The following is an 18,843-nucleotide window of genomic DNA, read 5'->3' on the forward strand; positions in this document are numbered from 1 at the left end:
TTTTTATGCCTGCGTTTTTGCTGTGGATTTGACTGACTCGATTAAAGTCAATGGGTGAAAAATGCTAAAAATCTGCACAAAGAATTGACATGCTGCAGAAAAACGCAGTGCAAATATTCAAAGAAAAATGTCTGATCATGTTCACAATACTTCAGGATTCACATTGAATTAGCCCCCATAAGGGTTCCATAGCGTTTTTGGCCCATCTCCGTCTGGAAAAAACGCCACGAAAATGCACCGTGTGCGCACAGCCTTAAATGTTCATGCCAATTCCAGCAGTTTAACCTCTCCTATGCTGCAGTAAGTAGTGGCAGTATCACCTGAGGAGTTTGGCAGAGGAAGAGCACTTCTTCTGTCAGCTTGTAGGCACACATATGCATGATCCTTGTGTTATGGAAATAGAGATCTAACAAAGGCCTACAGGTCAGTTGTAAACTACAGCCAATTAGATCCCATAGGCGTCTGATAGGCTGACTAAGTTAAACAATGACCGGATAACATGCATAAGCAGAGCTGTGTGTTACCCATGTGATCATAAGATTACCTATTCAAGTTCTCATGTAGTGTTTTACAAAAAAAAATAAAATCTGTCCACATCCATAATGATGTGCACTGCGATACCAAATCATTATCCGTCGCAGTAGACACTGAAAACATTTTTTGAAGACTATGCCAGACTCGACTGAATGAAATATGTTACCTTTTTTCTTTCTCAGTCCTCCACTACTTTTTCTAGACAGCTCCAATTTAATGCATCCTCCTGGGATGTCTACATATAACTTTTCAGCTTGGGGCTGTGAGGAGAAGAGAATAGCCTAAGTATGGTATATTAGAAAGTTTATTACTGTATATATTCGAGTCTAAACCGAGACCCCTAATTTTGCCACAAAAAAACTGGGAAAACTTAATAACTCGAGTATAAGCCTTTTAGTGGAAAATGCAGCAGCTACTGGTAAATGTCAAAAATAAAAAGATACCAATAAAAGTAAAATTAATTGAGGCATCAGTAGGTTAAGTGTTTTTGAATATCCATATTGAATCAGGAGCCCCATATAATGCTCCATACAGTTTATGATGGGCCCCATAAGATGCTCCATATTAAAATATGCCCCATATAATGCTGCACAAATGCTGATTATGGCCCCATAAGATGCCCATAGAAATATTTGCCCCACAAATGCTGATTATGGCCCCATAAGATGCTCCATAGACTATTATGCCCCATATGCTGTTGCTGTGTCTTCCGCGTCCTCTGCACTGACTAGGTAGAGGGCGGCACACACACTAATTGAGTCATCGCGCCCTCTGATCTGAGCGTCACTGCAGAGGACGCGGAAGACGGAGCAGCGCCCGACGGTGGAATGGGGGACAGGTGAGTATCGCGCATTGCCCCCGTTATACTCACCTGTTCCTGGCGCGGTCCCTGCAGGTCCCCGGCTCCCCAGCGCCGGCAGCTTCCTGTTAAGCGGTCACATGGTACCGCTCATTACAGTTATGAATATGCGGCTCCACCCCTATGGGAGTGGAGTTGGGTCCATATTCTACTATAATGAGCATACCATGTGACCGCTCAATACAGGAAGAAGCTGCCGGCGCCTGGGAACCAGGGACGTCCAGGGACCGCATCGAGAGCAGGTGAGTATTAGACAGCTGCCGCTCCTCCTCCCCTGCCGACCCCTGGGAATGCGTATAAGCCGAGAGGGGCAATTTCAGCCTAAAAAAATGGGCTGAAATTCTCGGCTTACACTGGAGTATATACGGTATATTGCAGTTTTCTAGCTTGAGAAACTGAGTTTAAGCATACAGTGCTGCTTTCCTTATATTAGGGGAATTAAAAGAAGTGGTTAACTTCCCATGATTCTGGAGCAAACTGACACTATTCACTGTTTGTTTCCAGTACTCGCTAATTACTACAGTAAAGTATTGTAGTTTTTAGAAGACTTGTAGTTCCAAATGTAGGACTTTTTCATGTTTTGGCTGAAATATTACCCTTACCTTTTGTGATTATATGTATAAATATCTATATTTCTTTCCCTAGTTTGGCCCCAAGAAGAGTACATAGTAGAATATTCACTTGAATATGGGTTTCTCAGGCTATCTCAGAGCACACGACAGAGACTCAACATACCTGTGATGGTGGTAACACTGGGTAAGCGATTTTGCAGTTTAATAGCTTTACTTGAGGTTAATATTGTATTTTGCCCATTCCATAATCCATCAAGGTCTTCCGTGTGAACAACACCCGCTAAACGGTATTAGCTGAGCCATATGCTACACTGACATAGTTAGAATCTGAAACTTTGAACTCCAGTTGAGCTAGTTTCTAACTGTCTATCCTTTGTAGCTGGATACAATGGTGTACTAGACACTGTCAGAAGTGGACTAACATGCAAATAAACTTGTGTGGTCAAAAAGAACAAAGCTGGCTAGAGCAGCAAGGATTTCAGTGAATAAAGACATGAGTAACTATGAACTTTAGTTAAAAAAAACAAAACTTATAAATTATTCAATATAAATACTCACTCACTCACTCTACAGACACAAAGTTTGGACACTCCTCATTTAAAGATTTTTCTGTATTTTCATGACTATGAAAATTGTAAATTCACACTGAAGGCATCAAAACTATGAATTAACACATGTGGAATTATATACTTAACAAAAAAGTGTGAAACAACTGAAATTATGTCTTATATTCTAGGTTCTTCAAAGCAATAATAATAATATAATAATAATTTTTATTTATATAGCGCCAACATATTCCGCAGCGCTTTACAACTTATAGAGGGGACTTGTACATACAATAGACATTACAGCATAACAGAGATCACAGTTCAAAACAGATACCAGGAGGAATGAGGGCCCTGCTCGCAAGCTTACAAACTATGAGGAAAAAGGGAGACACGAGAGGTGGATGGTAACAATTGCTTTAGTTATTCGGACCAGCCATAGTGTAAGGATCGGGTGTTAATGTAAAGCTGCATGAACCAGTTAACAGCCTAAGTATGCAACGGTACAGAAACAGAGGGCTATTAACTGCATAAAGTGTATGAGAACATGAGGCGAGGAACCTGATTGCTTTTTTTTTTTTTATATGCCACACAGGGATAGTTAGGTTAATGCATTGAGGCAGTAGGCCAGTCTGAACAAATGAGTCTTTAGGGCACGCTTAAAACTGTGGGGATTGGGGATTAATCGTATTAACCTAGGTAGTGCATTCCAAAGAATCGGCTCAGCACGTGTAAAGTCTTGGAGACGGGAATGGGAGGTTCTGATTATTGACAATGCTAACCTCAGGTCATTAGTGGAACGGAGGGCATGGGTAGGGTGGTAGACTGAGACCAGAGAGGAGATGTAGGCCACCTTATGCTTTGAGGACTGCTTTGCACACTCTTGGCATTCTCTTGATGAGCTTCAAGAGGTAGCCACCAGAATGGTTTTCTCTTCACAGGTGTGCCTTGTCAGGTTTAATAAGTGGGATTTCTTGCCTTATAAATGGGGTTGGGACCATCAGTTGTGTTGCGCAGAAGTCTGGTGGATACACAGCTGATAGTCCTACTGAGTAGACTGTTAGCTGCTTTTGTCTTGCCATAATACAAATTCTAAGTAAAGAAAAACAAGTGGCCATCATTACTTTAAGAAATAAAAGTCAGTCTGAAAAATTGGGAAAACTTTGAAAGTGACCCCAAGTGCAGTGGCAAAAACCATCAAGCGCTACAAAGAAACTGGCTCACATGAGGACCGCCCCACGAAAGGAAGACCAAGAGTCACCTCTGCTTCTGAGGATAAGTTTATCCGAGTCATCAGCCTCAGAAATCACAGGTTAACAGCAGCTCAGATTAGAGACCAGGTCAATGCCACACAGAGTTCTAGCAGCAGACACATCTCTTAACAGTTGTTGTAGAGGAGACTTTTGTGCAGCAGGCCTTCATGGTAAAATAGTTGCTAGGAAACCACTGCTAAGGACAGGCAACAAGCAGAAGAGACTTGTGTGGGCTAAAGAACACAAGGAATGGACATTAGACCAGTGGAAATCTGTGCTTTGGTCTGATGAGTCCAAATTTGAGATCTTTGGTTCCAACCACCGTGTCTTTGTGCGACGCAGAAAAGGTGAACGGATGGACTCTACATGCCTGGTTCCCACCGTGAAGCATGGAGGAGGATGTGTGATGGTGTGGGGGTGCTTTGCTGATGACACTGTTGGGGATTTATTCAAAATTGAAGGCATACTGAACCAGCATGGCTACCACAGCATCTTGCAGCAGCATGCTATTCCATCCGGTTTGCGTTTAGTTGGACCATCATTTATCTTTCAATATGACAATGACCCCAAACACACCTCCAGGCTGTATAAGGGCTATTTGACCAAGAAGGAGAGTGATGGGGTGCTACGCCAGATGACCTGGCCTCCACAGTCACCAGACCTGAACCCAATCGAGATGGTTTGGGGTGAGCTGGGCTGCAGAGTGAAGGCAAAAGGGCCAACAAGTGCTAAGCATCTCTGGGAACTCCTTCAAGATTGTTGGAAGACCATTCCCGGTGACAACCTCTTGGAGCTCATCAAGAGAATGCCAAGAGTGTGCAAAGCAGTCATCAAAGCAAAAGGTGGCTACTTTGAAGAACCTAGAATATAAGACATATTTTAAGTTGTTTCACACTTTTTTGTTAAGTATATAATTCCACATGTGTTAATTCATAGTTTTGATGCCTTCAGTGTGAATGTACAATTTTCATAGTCATGAAAATACAGAAAAATCTTTAAATGAGGTGTGTCCAAACTTTTGGTCTGTACTGTATCTGTCATCTATCGCTCATTCCTTCTATCTATCCCATTCCTTCCATCTAAAGTATCTATCTATAGAAGGAATGAGAGATAGAAGGAATGAGCTAGATATATAGATGACATCTATGTATAGATCTATCTGTCATCTATCTATCTAGCTCATTCCTTCTATCCATCTATCGATCTCTCTCATACCTTTTATGGATGGATAGATAGATAGATAGATAGATAGATAGATAGATAGATAGATAGATAGATAGATAGATAGATAGATAGATAGATAGATAGATGGAAGGAATGGGATAGATAGATACATAAATGACAGATCTATAGATAGAAAATATCTATCTATAGAAGGAATGAGAGATAGATGATAGATATAACAGAAGGAATGAGATAGATAAGATAGATATTATCTATCGATCTATGTATAGATCTATCTATAGATGATCGATCTGTCTCTCATTCCTTTTATCTATATTTTCTTTCTTTTCTACCTATATTTATACATATGTATCTGTCTCTCATTCCTTCTATCTATAGATCAATCTATTATCTATCTGTCTGTCTGTGTAATGGAGTGTGGGTTGGACAAATGTAAATGAGGAGGTTGGACAAGAAAGGACATCATAATTTTTTTTTCTTTTGTTCAATAATACATAAAAAAAGCATCAAAAACGCACATGTGTTTTCTGCCAAGAGATGCAGATTCAGTGCAGAAAAATCCGCAGGCAAATCTGCAACATGTGCACATACCCTTATTCCCATCCTTGTCTGCCTGGCTCCTTATCCCCATCCTTGTCTGCCTGGCTCCTTATCCCCATCCTTGTCTGCCTGGCTCCTTATCCCCATCCTTGTCTGCCTGGCTCCTTATCCCCATCCTTGTCTGCCTGGCTCCTTATCCCCATCCTTGTCTGCCTGGCTCCTTATCCCCATCCTTGTCTGCCTGGCTCCTTATCCCCATCCTTGTCTGCCTGGCTCCTTATCCCCATCCTTGTCTGCCTGGCTCCTTATCCCCATCCTTGTCTGCCTGGCTCCTTATCCCCATCCTTGTCTGCCTGGCTCCTTATCCCCATCCTTGTCTGCCTGGCTCCTTATCCCCATCCTTGTCTGCCTGGCTCCTTATCCCCATCCTTGTCTGCCTGGCTCCTTATCCCCATCCTTGTCTGCCTGGCTCCTTATCCCCATCTTTGTCTGCCTGGCTCCTTATCCCCATCCTTGTGTTCATGGCTCCTTATCCCCATCCTTGTCTGTCTGGCTCTTTATCCCCATCCTTGTCTGCCTGGCTCCTTATCCCCATCCTTGTCTGCCTGGCTCCTTATCCCCATCCTTGTCTGCCTGGCTCTTTATCCCCATCCTTGTCTGCCTGGCTCCTTATCCCCATCCTTGTCTGCCTGGCTCCTTATCCCCATCCTTGTCTGCCTGGCTCCTTATCACCATCCTTGTCTGTCTGGCTCCTGGTCTGCCTGGCTCCTGGTCTGCCTGGCTCCTGGTCTGCCTGGCTCCTTATCACCATCCTTGTCTGCCTGGCTCCTTATCCCCATCCTTGTCTGCCTGGCTCCTTATCACCATCCTTGTCTGTCTGGCTCCTGGTCTGCCTGGCTCCTGGTCTGCCTGGCTCCTGGTCTGCCTGGCTCCTTATCCCCATCCTTGTCTGCCTGGCTCCTTATCACCATCCTTGTCTGCCTGGCTCCTGGTCTGCCTGGCTCCTGGTCTGCCTGGCTCCTGGTCTGCCTGGCTCCTGGTCTGCCTGGCTCCTGGTCTGCCTGGCTCCTGGTCTGCCTGGCTCCTGGTCTGCCTGGCTCCTGGTCTGCCTGGCTCCTGGTCTGCCTGGCTCCTGGTCTGCCTGGCTCCTGGTCTGCCTGGCTCCTGGTCTGCCTGGCTCCTGGTCTGCCTGGCTCCTGGTCTGCCTGGCTCCTGGTCTGCCTGGCTCCTGGTCTGCCTGGCTCCTGGTCTGCCTGGCTCCTGGTCTGCCTGGCTCCTGGTCTGCCTGGCTCCTGGTCTGCCTGGCTCCTGGTCTGCCTGGCTCCTGGTCTGCCTGGCTCCTGGTCTGCCTGGCTCCTGGTCTGCCTGGCTCCTGGTCTGCCTGGCTCCTTGTCTGCCTGGCTCCTGGTCTGCCTGGCTCCTGGTCTGCCTGGCTCCTGGTCTGCCTGGCTCCTGGTCTGCCTGGCTCCTGGTCTGCCTGGCTCCTGGTCTGCCTGGCTCCTGGTCTGCCTGGCTCCTGGTCTGCCTGGCTCCTGGTCTGCCTGGCTCCTGGTCTGCCTGGCTCCTGGTCTGCCTGGCTCCTGGTCTGCCTGGCTCCTGGTCTGCCTGGCTCCTGGTCTGCCTGGCTCCTGGTCTGCCTGGCTCCTGGTCTGCCTGGCTCCTTGTCTGCCTGGCTCCTTGTCTGCCTGGCTCCTTGTCTGCCTGGCTCCTTGTCTGCCTGGCTCCTTGTCTGCCTGGCTCCTTGTCTGCCTGGCTCCTTGTCTGCCTGGCTCCTTGTCTGCCTGGCTCCTTGTCTGCCTGGCTCCTTGTCTGCCTGGCTCCTTGTCTGCCTGGCTCCTTGTCTGCCTGGCTCCTTGTCTGCCTGGCTCCTTGTCTGCCTGGCTCCTTGTCTGCCTGGCTCCTTGTCTGCCTGGCTCCTTGTCTGCCTGGCTCCTTGTCTGCCTGGCTCCTTGTCTGCCTGGCTCCTTGTCTGCCTGGCTCCTTATCCCCGTCCTTGTCTGCCTGGCTCCTTATCACCGTCTTTGTCTGCCTGGCTCCTTATCCCCGTCCTTGTCTGCCTGGCTCCTTATCACCGTCTTTGTCTGCCTGGCTCCTTATCACCGTCCTTGTCTGCCTGGCTCCTTATCACCGTCCTTGTCTGCCTGGCTCCTTATCACCGTCCTTGTCTGCCTGGCTCCTTATCAAAACCTGATGTGTGAAAGTAGCCTAAGGGTACCGTCACACTATAACATTTCGATCGCTACGACGGTACGATTCGTGACGTTCCAGCGATATCGTTACGATATCGCTGTGTCTGACACGCAGCAGCGATCAGGGATCCTGCTGAGAATCGTACGTCGTAGCAGATCGTTTAGAACTTTCTTTCATCGCTGGATCTCCCGCTGTCATCGCTAGATCGGTGTGTGTGACAGCGATCTAGCGATGCGATCCAGCGATGCGTTCGCTTGTAACCAGGGTAAACATCGGGTAACTAAGCGCAGGACCGCGCTTAGTTACCCGATGTTTACCCTGGTTACAAGCGTTAAACTAAAAAAAAAAAAAACAGCACATACTTACATTCTGGTGTCCGTCAGGTCCCTTGTAGTCTGCTTCCCGCACTGTGACTGCCGGCCGTAAAGTGAAAGCAGAGCACAGCGGCTATGCTTTCACTTTCACTTTACGGCCGGCAGTCACAGTGCGGGAAGCAGAGACTGCAAGGGACCTGACGGACACCAGAATGTAAGTATGTGCTGTTTTTTTTTTTTTTTAGTTTAACGCTTGTAACCAGGGTAAACATCGGGTAACTAAGCGCAGGACCGCGCTTAGTTACCCGATGTTTACCCTGGTTACAAGCGTTACCCAGGGACCTCGGCATCTTGGTCGCTGGAGAGCGGTCTGTGTGACAGCTCCCCAGCGACCACACTACGATTTACCTACGATCACGGCCAGGTCATATCGCTGGTCGTGATCGTAGGTAAATCGTATAGTGTGACGGTACCCTTAGTGTGGGCGCTGGGCAGGTTAATAACACTATTAACCTACAGATTAACTCCATATCTCCAGGTTAAGGCCATGTTCACACGTTCCTGATTTCCCTGCTGTTTTTTCTGCACTAAAAACCGCAGCTCTTGGCAGAAAACGCAGGTGCGTTTTTTGATGCGTTTTTTTGATGCGGTTTTTAGTGCGGTTTTTTTTATGCAGTTTTCCCTGCAGAGTCTGTGTTTTTTCTAGGAAGTTTTTTTAGGGTTAAAATGGCTGAAAATACCCTACCCCTAACCCTACCCCTAGTTCTAACTGTAGTGGGGGGAAAAAAATAAATAAATTCTTTATTTTATTATTGTTACTACCTATGGGGGTGATAAAGGGGGGGGTCATTTACTTTTTTTTTTATTTTGATCACTGTGAGGTTATCACAGTGATCAAAATGTGTCTGGAACGAATCTGCCGGCCGGCAGATTCGGCGGGCGCACTGCGTATGCGCCCGCCATTTTGGAAGATGGCGGCGCCCAGGGAGAAGACTGACACCGGGAGGCCCGGTAAGCATAAGGGGGAAGAGATGAGGGCACGGGGGCGGGGGGTTGGGGCGTCGGAGCATGGGGGGGTGGGATTGGGGCACGGGGGGACAGCCACACTCCGCCCATGCACTTCCTGCTGCAGCGGTTCTGCACCACAAACCGCAGAAAACCCGCAGATATTTTTTTCGTCTGCGAGTTTGACCCTCACAATGGAGGTCAATGGGTGCAGAACCGCTGCAGTTCCGCACAAAGAAGTGACATGGTCCTTCTTTTTTACCGCAGCTATTCAGCGCGGCTTTTTTAGTGAATTTCCGCAATGTGGGCACAGCGGTTCCTGTTTTCCATAGGGTACATTGTACTGTACCCTGCATGGAAAACAGCTGCGGACCCGCAGCGGCAAAATCGCGGCGGTTCCGCAGTAAAAAACGCATTGCGTGAACATGGCCTTATAGTGTGTTTTCTGGTGACCGGTTCCCTTTTCATGTTAAATAATTTTTTGACCAGATGCAGCTGTTTCGTCTGTTACCCCACTTGGAACACTACTCTAAACTAGTTAGGCTTACCAGGTTCCTTGGATCACTTGACTTATGCTCCCGTTAACATAATCAATTTTACTACCTCTTCCTGATCACTTCAGTTGTTGGTTAAGTAGGTTAACAAGTAAAGAATATCTCATTAAATCCAGGAAGATATATAAGTAAAGTCTATAAATAATCTTCCTTTTTAAAAGGGAAATAAAATGAGGGGGTGTCGCTGGATAATGGTAACCTGTTTCAAATTCTACCTCATCTGGTCAGGCATCGTCTCCAGTCTCCAGTTAGTTTGTGGACACTTACTTTGTCAGAGCGCTGAATCAAAAACTTTATTTTCTCGATGAAATAATTTCTATCACTTTCACTGTTTCCCTTAAAGGGAACCTGTCACCCCCAAAATCGAAGGTGAGCTAAGCCCACCGGCATCAGGGGCTTATCTATAGCATTCTGGAATGCTGTAGATAAGCTCCTGGCGTAACCTGAAAGATGAGAAAAAGAGGTTAGATTATACTCACCCAGGGGCGGTCCGGTCCGGGGCCTCTCATCTTCTTATGATGACGTCCTCTTGTCTTCACGCTGCTGCTCCGGCGTAGGCGTACTGATTTGCCCTGTTGAGGGCAGAGCAAAGTACTGCAGTGTGCAGGTGCCGGGAAAGGTCAGAGAGGCCCAGCACCTGCGCACTGCAGTACTTTGCTCTGCCCTCAACAGGGCAGACAAAGTACGAATGCGTTGGAGCCGCAGCGTGAAGACAAGACTAGAACGTCATCGTATGAAGATAGGAGGCACCGGCCTGCAACGCCCATCGGACCGGACCGCACCGGGACCTCCCCTGGGTGAGTATAATCTATTCTCATCTTTCAGGATACATCGGGGGCTTATCTACAGCATTCTAGAATGCTGTAGATAAGCCCCTGATGCCGGTGGGCTTAGCTCACCTTCCATTTTGGGGGTGACAGGGTTCCCTTTAAGCACTGAGTTAAACTGCAATATTCTTGGGATCTAGATCTTACAAGGGACGCTACCTCGAGATCAGATTATTTCTTTGCTATCGTCTCTTGGGTGCTGTCAAATGAGGGGAAAAATAATTATTTACTGTGAATTTGATTTTCCCAAAACCCATGACAGCAGTTTTTTTTAAAATTTCATTTTCTGGCTTGTGGCTGCTGAGGTTGTGGTCTTTCTGTTCTCAGAGTGAAGAATGAGGTTGAGTGAATGTATAAATCATACCAAGAATAAGAATGATAATTTGGGTGACTCCTACTTGACTTCTTGGGAACTACAAAAGTAGGAAGTGAGTGGCTTTTTTGTTGTTTTTGATGGCTTCCTGTCCAGGCTGCAGTGGTGAGTCATACAGTAGAATGTATAGATCATAGAAACCTAATTTCTTTAACCCCTTCCCGACCTTTGACGCCACGTAGGCGTCATGAAAGTCGGTGCCAATCCGACCCATGACGCCTATGTGGCGTCATGGAAAGATCGCGTCCCTGCAGATCGGGTAAAAGGGTTAACTCCCATTTCACCCGATCTGCAGGGACAGGGGGAGTGGTAGTTTAGCCCAGGGGGGGTGACTTCACCCCCTCGTGGCTACGATCGCTCTGATTGGCAGTTTCACTTTCAACAGCCAATCAGAGCGATTTGTATTTCACCTATTATAACGGGTGAAATATTACAATCCAGCCATGGCCGATGCTGCAATATCATTGGCCATGGCTGGAAATACTAATGTAACCCCACCCCACCGATCGCCCCCACAGCCCCCCGATCTGGCCGGTACACTGCTCCGGCTCCCCTCCATCCAGTGCTCCGCTCCCCCCCGTGCTCTTGTCCGCTCCCCCCGTGCTCCAATCACCCCCCCTGCATTCCGATCCACCCCCCCCCCGTGCTCCGTTCCAGCCCCCCCGTGCTCCGTTCCAGCCCCCCGTGCTCCGTTCCACGCCTGCCGCGCTCCGATTCCCCCCCCCCCCTGTGCTCTGATTCCCCCCCCCCCGTGGTCCCCCCCCCACCCCATCATACTTACCGATCCTGCAGGGGTCCCGTCCGTCTTCTCCCTGGGCGCCGCCATCTTCCAAAATGGCGGGCGCATGCGCGGTGCGCCCGCCGAATCTGCCAGCCGGCAGATTCGTTCCAAAGTGCATTTTGATCACTGAGATAGATTATATCTCAGTGATCAAAATAAAAAAAATAATAAATTACCCCCCCCCCTTTGTCACCCCCATAGGTAGGGACAATAAAAAAAATAAAGAAATTTTTTTTTTCCACTAATGTTAGAATAGGGTTAGGGGTAGGGTTAGGGCTAGGGTTAGGGGTAGGGGTAGGGGTAGGGTTAGGGTTAGGGCTAGGGGTAGGGTTAGGGTTAGGGTTTCGGTATGTGCACACGTATTCTGGTCCTCTGCGGATTTGATAAATCCGCAGTGCTAAACCGCTGCGGATTTATGGCGGATTTACCGCGTTTTTTTCTGCGCATTTCACTGCGGTTTTACAATTGCGATTTCCTATTTGAGCAGTTGTAAAACCGCTGTGGAATCCGCACAAAGAAGTGACATGCTGCGGAATGTAAACCGCTGCGTTTCCGTGCAGTTTTTCCGCAGCATGTGTACAGCGATTTTTGTTTCCCATAGGTCTACATTGAACTGTAAACTCATGGGAAACTGCTGCGGATCTGCAGCGTTTTCCGCAGTGTGCACATACCTTTAGAATTAGGCTATGTGCACACGGTGCGGATTTGGCTGCGGATTGGCCGCTGCGGATTCGCAGCAGTATTCCATCAGGTTTACAGTACCATGTAAACATATGAAAAACCAAATCCGCTGTGCCCATGGTGCAGAAAATACTGCGCGGAAACGCTGCGTTGTATTTTCCGCAGCATGTCAATTCTTTGTGCGGATTCCGCGGCGTTTTACACCTGTTCCTCAATAGGAATCCGCAGGTGAAATCCGCACAAAAAACACTGGAAATCCGCGGAAAATCCTCAGGTAAAACGCAGTGCCTTTTACCAGCGGATTTTTCAAAAATGGTGCGGAAATATCTCACACGAATCCGCAACGTGGGCACATAGCCTTAGGGTTAGGGTTGGAATTAGGGTTGTGGTTAGGGTTGTGATTAGGGTTATGGCTACAGTTGGGATTGGGGTTAGGGGTGTGTTGGGGTTAGTGTTGGAGGTAGAATTGAGGGGTTACCACTGTTTAGGCACATCAGGGGTCTCCAAACGCAACATGGCGCCACCATTGATTCCAGCCAATCTCGTATTCAAAAAGTCAAATGGTGCTCCCTCACTTCCGAGCCCTGACGTGTGCCCAAACAGTGGTTTACCCCCACATATGGGGTATCAGTGTACTCAGGATAAACTGCGCAACAATTACTGGGGTCCAATTTCTCCTGTTACCCTTGTGAATCTAAAAAAATGCTTGCTAAAACATCATTTTTGAGGAAAGAAAAATGATTTTTTATGTTCACGGCTCTGCGTTGTAAACGTCTGTGAAGCACTTGGGGGATCAAAGTGCTCACCACATATCTAGATAAGTTCCTTGGGGGGTCTAGTTTCTAAAATGGGGTCACATGTGGGGGTTTCTACTGTTTAGGCACACCAGGGGCTCTGCAAACGCAACGTGATGCCCGCAGACCATTCCATCAAAGTCTGCATTTCAAAAGTCACTACTTCCTTTCTGAGCCCCGAAGTGTGCCCAAACAGTGGTTTACACCCACACATGGGGTATCAGCGTACTCAGGAGAAACTGGACAACAACTTTTGGGGTCAAATTTCTCCTGTTACCCTTGGGAAAATAAAAAATTGCAGGCTAAAAGATCATTTTTGAGAAAATAATTTTTTTTTTTTTATTTTCATGGCTCTGCGTTATAAACTTCTGTGAAGCACTTGGGGGTTCAAAGTCCTCACCACACATTTAGATTAGTTCCTTTGGGGGTCTAGTTTCCAAAATGGGGTCATTTCTGGGGGATCTCCAATGTTTGGGGCTCTCCAAACGTGACATGGTGTCCGCTAATGATTGGAGCTAATTTTCCATTTAAAAAGCCAAATGGCGTGCCATCCCTTCCGAGCCCTGCCGTGCGCCCAAACAGTGGTTTACCCCCACATATGGGGTATCAGCGTACTCAGGACAAACTGGACAACAATATTTGGGGTCCAATTTCTCCTATTATCCTTGGCAAAATAGGAAATTCCAGGCTAAAAAATCATTTTTGAGGAAAGAAAAATTATTTTTTATTTTCATGGCTCTGCGTTATAAACTTCTGTGAAGCACCTGGGGGTTTAAAGTGCTCAATATGCATCTAGATAAGTTCCTTGGGGGGTCTAGTTTCCAAAATGGGGTCACTTGTGGGGGAGCTCCAATGTTTAGGCACACAGGGGCTCTCCAAACGCGACATGGTGTCCGCTAACAATTGGAGCTAATTTTCCATTCAAAAAGTCAAATGGCGCGCCTTCCCTTCCGAGCCCTGCCGAGTGCCCAAACAGTGGTTTACCCCCACATATGAGGTATCGGCGTACTCGGCAGAAATTGCCCAACAAATTTTATGATCCATTTTATCCTACTGCCCATGTGAAAATGAAAAAATTGAGGCGAAAAGAATTTTTTTGTGAAAAAAAAGTACTTTTTCATTTTTACAGATCAATTTGTGAAGCACCTGAGGGTTTAAAGTGCTCACTAGGCATCTAAATAAGTTCCTTGGGGGGTCTAGTTTCCAAAATGGGGTCACTTGTGGGGGAGCGCCAATGTTTAGGCACACAGGAGCTATCCAAACGCGACATGGTGTCCGCTAACGATGGAAATAATTTTTCATTCAAAAAGTCAAATGGCGCTCCTTCCCTTCCGAGCCTTACCATGTGCCCAAACAGTGGTTTACCCCCACATGTGAGGTATTGGTGTACTCAGGAGAAATTGCCCAACACATTTTAGGATCCATTTTATCCTGTTGCCCATGTGAAAATGAAAAAATTGAGGCTAAAAGAATTTTTTTGTGAAAAAAAAAGTGCTTTTTCATTTTTACGGACCAATTTGTGAAGCACCTGGGGGTTCAAAGTGCTCACTATGCATCTAGATAAGTTCCTTGGGGCGTCTAGTTTCCAAAATGGGGTCACTTGGGGGGAGCTCCAATTTTTAGGCACACGGGTGCTCTCCAAACGTGACATGGTGTCCGCTAAAGAGTGGAGCCAATTTTTGATTCAAAAAGTCAAATGGCGCTCCTTCCCTTCCAAGCCCTGCCGTGCGCCCAAACAGTGGTTTACCCCTACATATGAGGTATCAGCGTACTCAGGACAAATTGGACAACAACTTTCGTGGTTCAGTTTCTCCTTTTACCATTGGGAAAATAAAAAAATTGTTGCTAAAAGATAATTTTTGTGACTAAAAAGTTAAATGTTCATTTTTTCCTTCCATGTTGCTTCTGCTGCTGTGAAGCACCTGAAGGGTTAATAAACTTCTTGAATGTGATTTTGAGTACCTTGAGGGGTGCAGTTTTTAGAATGGTGTCACTTTTGGGTATTTTCAGCCATATAGACCCCTCAAACTGACTTCAAATGTGAGGTGGTCCCTAAAAAAAATGGTTTTGTAAATTTCGTTGTAAAAATGACAAATCGCTGGTCAAATTTTAACCCTTATAACTTCCTAACAAAAAAAAATTTTGTTTCCAAAATTGTGCTGATGTAAAGTAAACATGTGGGAAATGTTATTTATTAACTATTTTGTGTCACATATCTCTTTGGTTTAACAGAATAAATATTCAAAATGTGAAAATTGCGAAATTTTCAAAATTTTCGCCAAATTTCCGTTTTTATCACAAATAAACGCAGAATTTATTGACCTAAATTTACCACTAACATGAAGCCCAATATGTCACGAAAAAACAATCTCAGAACCGCTAGGATCCGTTGAAGCGTTCCTGAGTTATTACCTCATAAAGGGACACTGGTCAGAATTGCAAAAAACGGCAAGGTCTTTAAGGTCAAAAGGGTTGGGTCATGAAGGGGTTAAAGGCTGACATATTCAAGAGTTTTGCGTGATGTATGCCAAACTGGAAGCGCTCATCTGGCTGATAGCCTTGGTCATTGTCCAAGGTGTCTTACTGGGTCTTGAATTGCCTTACAGGGTAGCTACTTACAGTTGGTAGTAGTGAGATGATTTTTTTTTCCTTCTGGAGGAGAACTAATTTGCCCACTTTCCCAGAGAGCATTGCCTTTAAGATGCCCTATATCAGCTGGTTCTCTAGAGTTGGTACCATCTAAATGTCACAGTTCTGTGCACGTGAAGTCACAGGACTGGATCTGTCCACGTGAAGTCACAGGACTGGATTACAGGTGAGTGTTTTGTACCCAATAAGTCTAAACTAATGGTCTTTAATTTTGTTTCAGACCCAACACGTGACTTGTGCTTCGGAGACAGATTTAGTCGTTTTCTCTTGGATGAATTTCTTGGATATGATGATATTCTCATGTCTAGTGTCAAGGCTTTGGCAGAAAATGAAGAAAACAAAGGTTTGTGTCTAATCAGAGTGGGACAGTTCTGTCACTTTTTTTTTATTATTATTATTTTGCAAAGTTAAAATAATTTTTCTTGTGCCTTGTTTTTAGGTTTCCTGAGAAATGTTGTTTCAGGGGAACATTATCGATTTGTCAGTATGTGGATGGCTCGCACTTCATACCTTGCTGCCTTTGTTATCATGGTTATTTTTGTGAGTTTACCTCTTTTTAATATTTTTTTGTAGTTTTAATGCTGAAATGACTAATATGACTATAATAGCTTTAATGCAAATTTAGTTTTGGTTCAATTAATGTTTTATCGCAACGAGAGAAACTCAAAAAATATGTTGCTGCTTTTCAATCTCTTGGATAAAGATTTTGGTTTAGATTGCGATCACATTTTGTCCCATGCATATAAGCTAGCCACTTTGAACGTTTTCTTGCATCAATGTTGAACTCTTTTCCGGAGCTATACATTATAGCTGATGTCGGGCTACAACGGCTACCATCAGTCCTAGCACCGATCATGGCAGTTTAACATTCCAGATGTACTGCTGATGTATGGAGCGGGTTCAGAGGCTGAGCCTGCATTTTTTACTGGCAGATGATGGCTGTGTTATATAGCCATTACCTGTATCCAGCAGCAGCGAGTAAGCAAAGATTCTCCTGCTGCTATTAACCACTTTAATGTTGTCAATCTGACAGTGTCAGTTTAAAGCAAATGAAGATGTCGCACACATTCACGTGCCTATCGCCCCCACCCAAAGCGACATGATTGAGGGAGCTGATGGGTTACCGTTTCAGCCCATGGGTCAATGGAAATCCCCATTCTTGCCATGACTGTACTGCTATGAGAACCAACCTGTGGACACATTTGATATTAACATCGTACTGCTTTGGGGAATCATTATACCAGGTCCTTTTTACCACACAATGAACACTGTGAAAACAAAGAATAATGTCAGAATTGCAGTTTGCTTTTTGTTTGTTTTTTGTTTCAAAATTTCAGTACACTATAAAAATAGTATAGCTTAAAACGTGAAATCATCCAGAAAAAAATAATTCCTGTTGCAGCTTTGTGCTTTTGCTTATGTTGCTATTTTCCCAGGCCCATAGCATTTGCACTTTTCAGGATCTGGGGCTTGGGTGAGTGCTTAGTTTTTGCCTCTTGAGTAGTGATGAGCCCGTATACTCGTTGCTCTGGTGTTCTCCCAAGTATTTGTGAGTGCTCAGAGATTTAGTTTTCGTTGCCTCAACTGCATGATTTGCGGCTGCTAGACAGCTTGAATACATGTGGGGATTCCCTAGCAACCAGGCAACCCCCCGCATGTACTCAGGCTGGCTAGTAGCTGTAAATCCTGCAGCTGCATCAACAAAAACTAAATCTCCGAGCAGTTACAAATATTCGGAGACCACCAGAGAGTGCTCGGGAAAACCTGAGCAACGAGTATGACTTGCTCATCACTACTCATGAGCGGACGTTTTTGATAGAATTTTGGAGTAGATGCAATGTTTTGATCACCAGTTACTGCATTTTATTGCAATGTTGCGGAAGCCAAAAAACTTAATTCTGGCTTTTTGATTTATTTTTTTCGTCAAGTAGTTTACCAGTCGGTTTAATTGTTTTTGTTTTGTTTTTGTATTGTGATCGAACATTTCTGAACACGGCAGTACCAAATGTGTGTTTTTATTTTTTTAAATTGTATTTTTTTCAATAGGGCAAAAGTGGGGTGATTAGAACTTTTTTTTTTTTTTTTTTTTCTTTTTTATATATTTTTAAAAACTTTTTTTTAAGTCTTCTATGACCGCTGATCACAAGCCGGTGTTCACAATGCGTCACAATGCCAGGCACTGGGGGTCATCTGCAGGTCCCCGGCTGTCATGACAGCCCATTGGCGATCACATGACACTGGCGCTGATGGGTGGTATTTGTGAGGCACTTACGACTTGCGTGTGGTAAATCCTGATGTACCGCTCCGCTACACCCGTGGATGTTAAAGGCATCAAGTGCTGAGAAAGATACAGGCTCTGCATCGGAGCCCGCATTCAAAGGCAGGCATACGACCTTTTGACATAAAGGGGTCAAAGGAACCAAAAATAATTGAACAGTTATCTCAAAAGCTCTTTAATTGGCTATTCCCTTGGTTAATTCATCATCGGTTAAACAGGTAAAGTGTCTGGAGCTGATTCGAGATGAGGAATTTGCATTTGGAAAACTGTTCCTGTGAACCCACAACATGCAGTCAAAAGAGCTCTCAATGGAAGAGAAATGGACCATCATTAGGCTGAAAAAAAAAGAAAAAAAAAAAAGAAATCAGAGAAAAAGCCGAAATGTTAGAGACCAAATCGACCATAAAAAGGTGTCTCATTACCAAGGTGTGCCACACAAGAGACCTTTCATGGTGGGTAAAACCAGTGAGCTGTCTCAAGACATTTGCAATGTTATTATTGCAAAACATACTGATGGCATTGGTTACAGAAGAATGTCTGAACTACTGAAGGTTCCAGGGAGCACTGTTGGGGCTATAATTTGAAGTGAACAGAAAATCGTTTCACCATAAACCAGCCCGACCGTGCTTCCTCCAAGATTTGAGACAGAGGAGTGAAAAGAGTTATCAGAAGAGTTGTCCAAGAGTCAGTGGAGAGCTACAGAGGAATTGCAGGGGCTGTGACGCCAGCGGTGAATGGGTACAGGGCTCACGTGTCATAACAACCTCACTGGGATGCGAGTGCAGACACTGCTGGAACAGTGCTGGCATGGGAGCAGACTGTGTTTTTATTTTAACGGGGCGAAACATGAGGAATGAGACGGGGCTGTCCAAGTAGTGGGCAACTACCGTACTTTAATTTCTGGACATC

General features: G+C 45.6%; 1 protein-coding gene across 2 annotated transcripts in view; it reads left to right on the forward strand.

Annotated features, from left to right (window-relative positions):
- Nucleotides 1–18,843, forward strand: part of TMEM259 (transmembrane protein 259) — a 69,309-nt gene that overhangs the window by 35,354 nt on the left and 15,112 nt on the right. For both annotated transcript variants that reach the window (XM_069740003.1, XM_069740022.1), the window contains exons 5-7: nucleotides 2,039–2,149; nucleotides 15,877–15,999; nucleotides 16,096–16,196. In XM_069740003.1, coding sequence (XP_069596104.1) covers nucleotides 2,039–2,149; nucleotides 15,877–15,999; nucleotides 16,096–16,196 — 335 coding nt within the window. The remainder of the gene's footprint in view (nucleotides 1–2,038; nucleotides 2,150–15,876; nucleotides 16,000–16,095; nucleotides 16,197–18,843) is intronic.

Source organism: Ranitomeya imitator, chromosome 1, assembly GCF_032444005.1.
Source record: "Ranitomeya imitator isolate aRanImi1 chromosome 1, aRanImi1.pri, whole genome shotgun sequence".
Taxonomy (NCBI): Eukaryota; Metazoa; Chordata; class Amphibia; order Anura; family Dendrobatidae; genus Ranitomeya; species Ranitomeya imitator.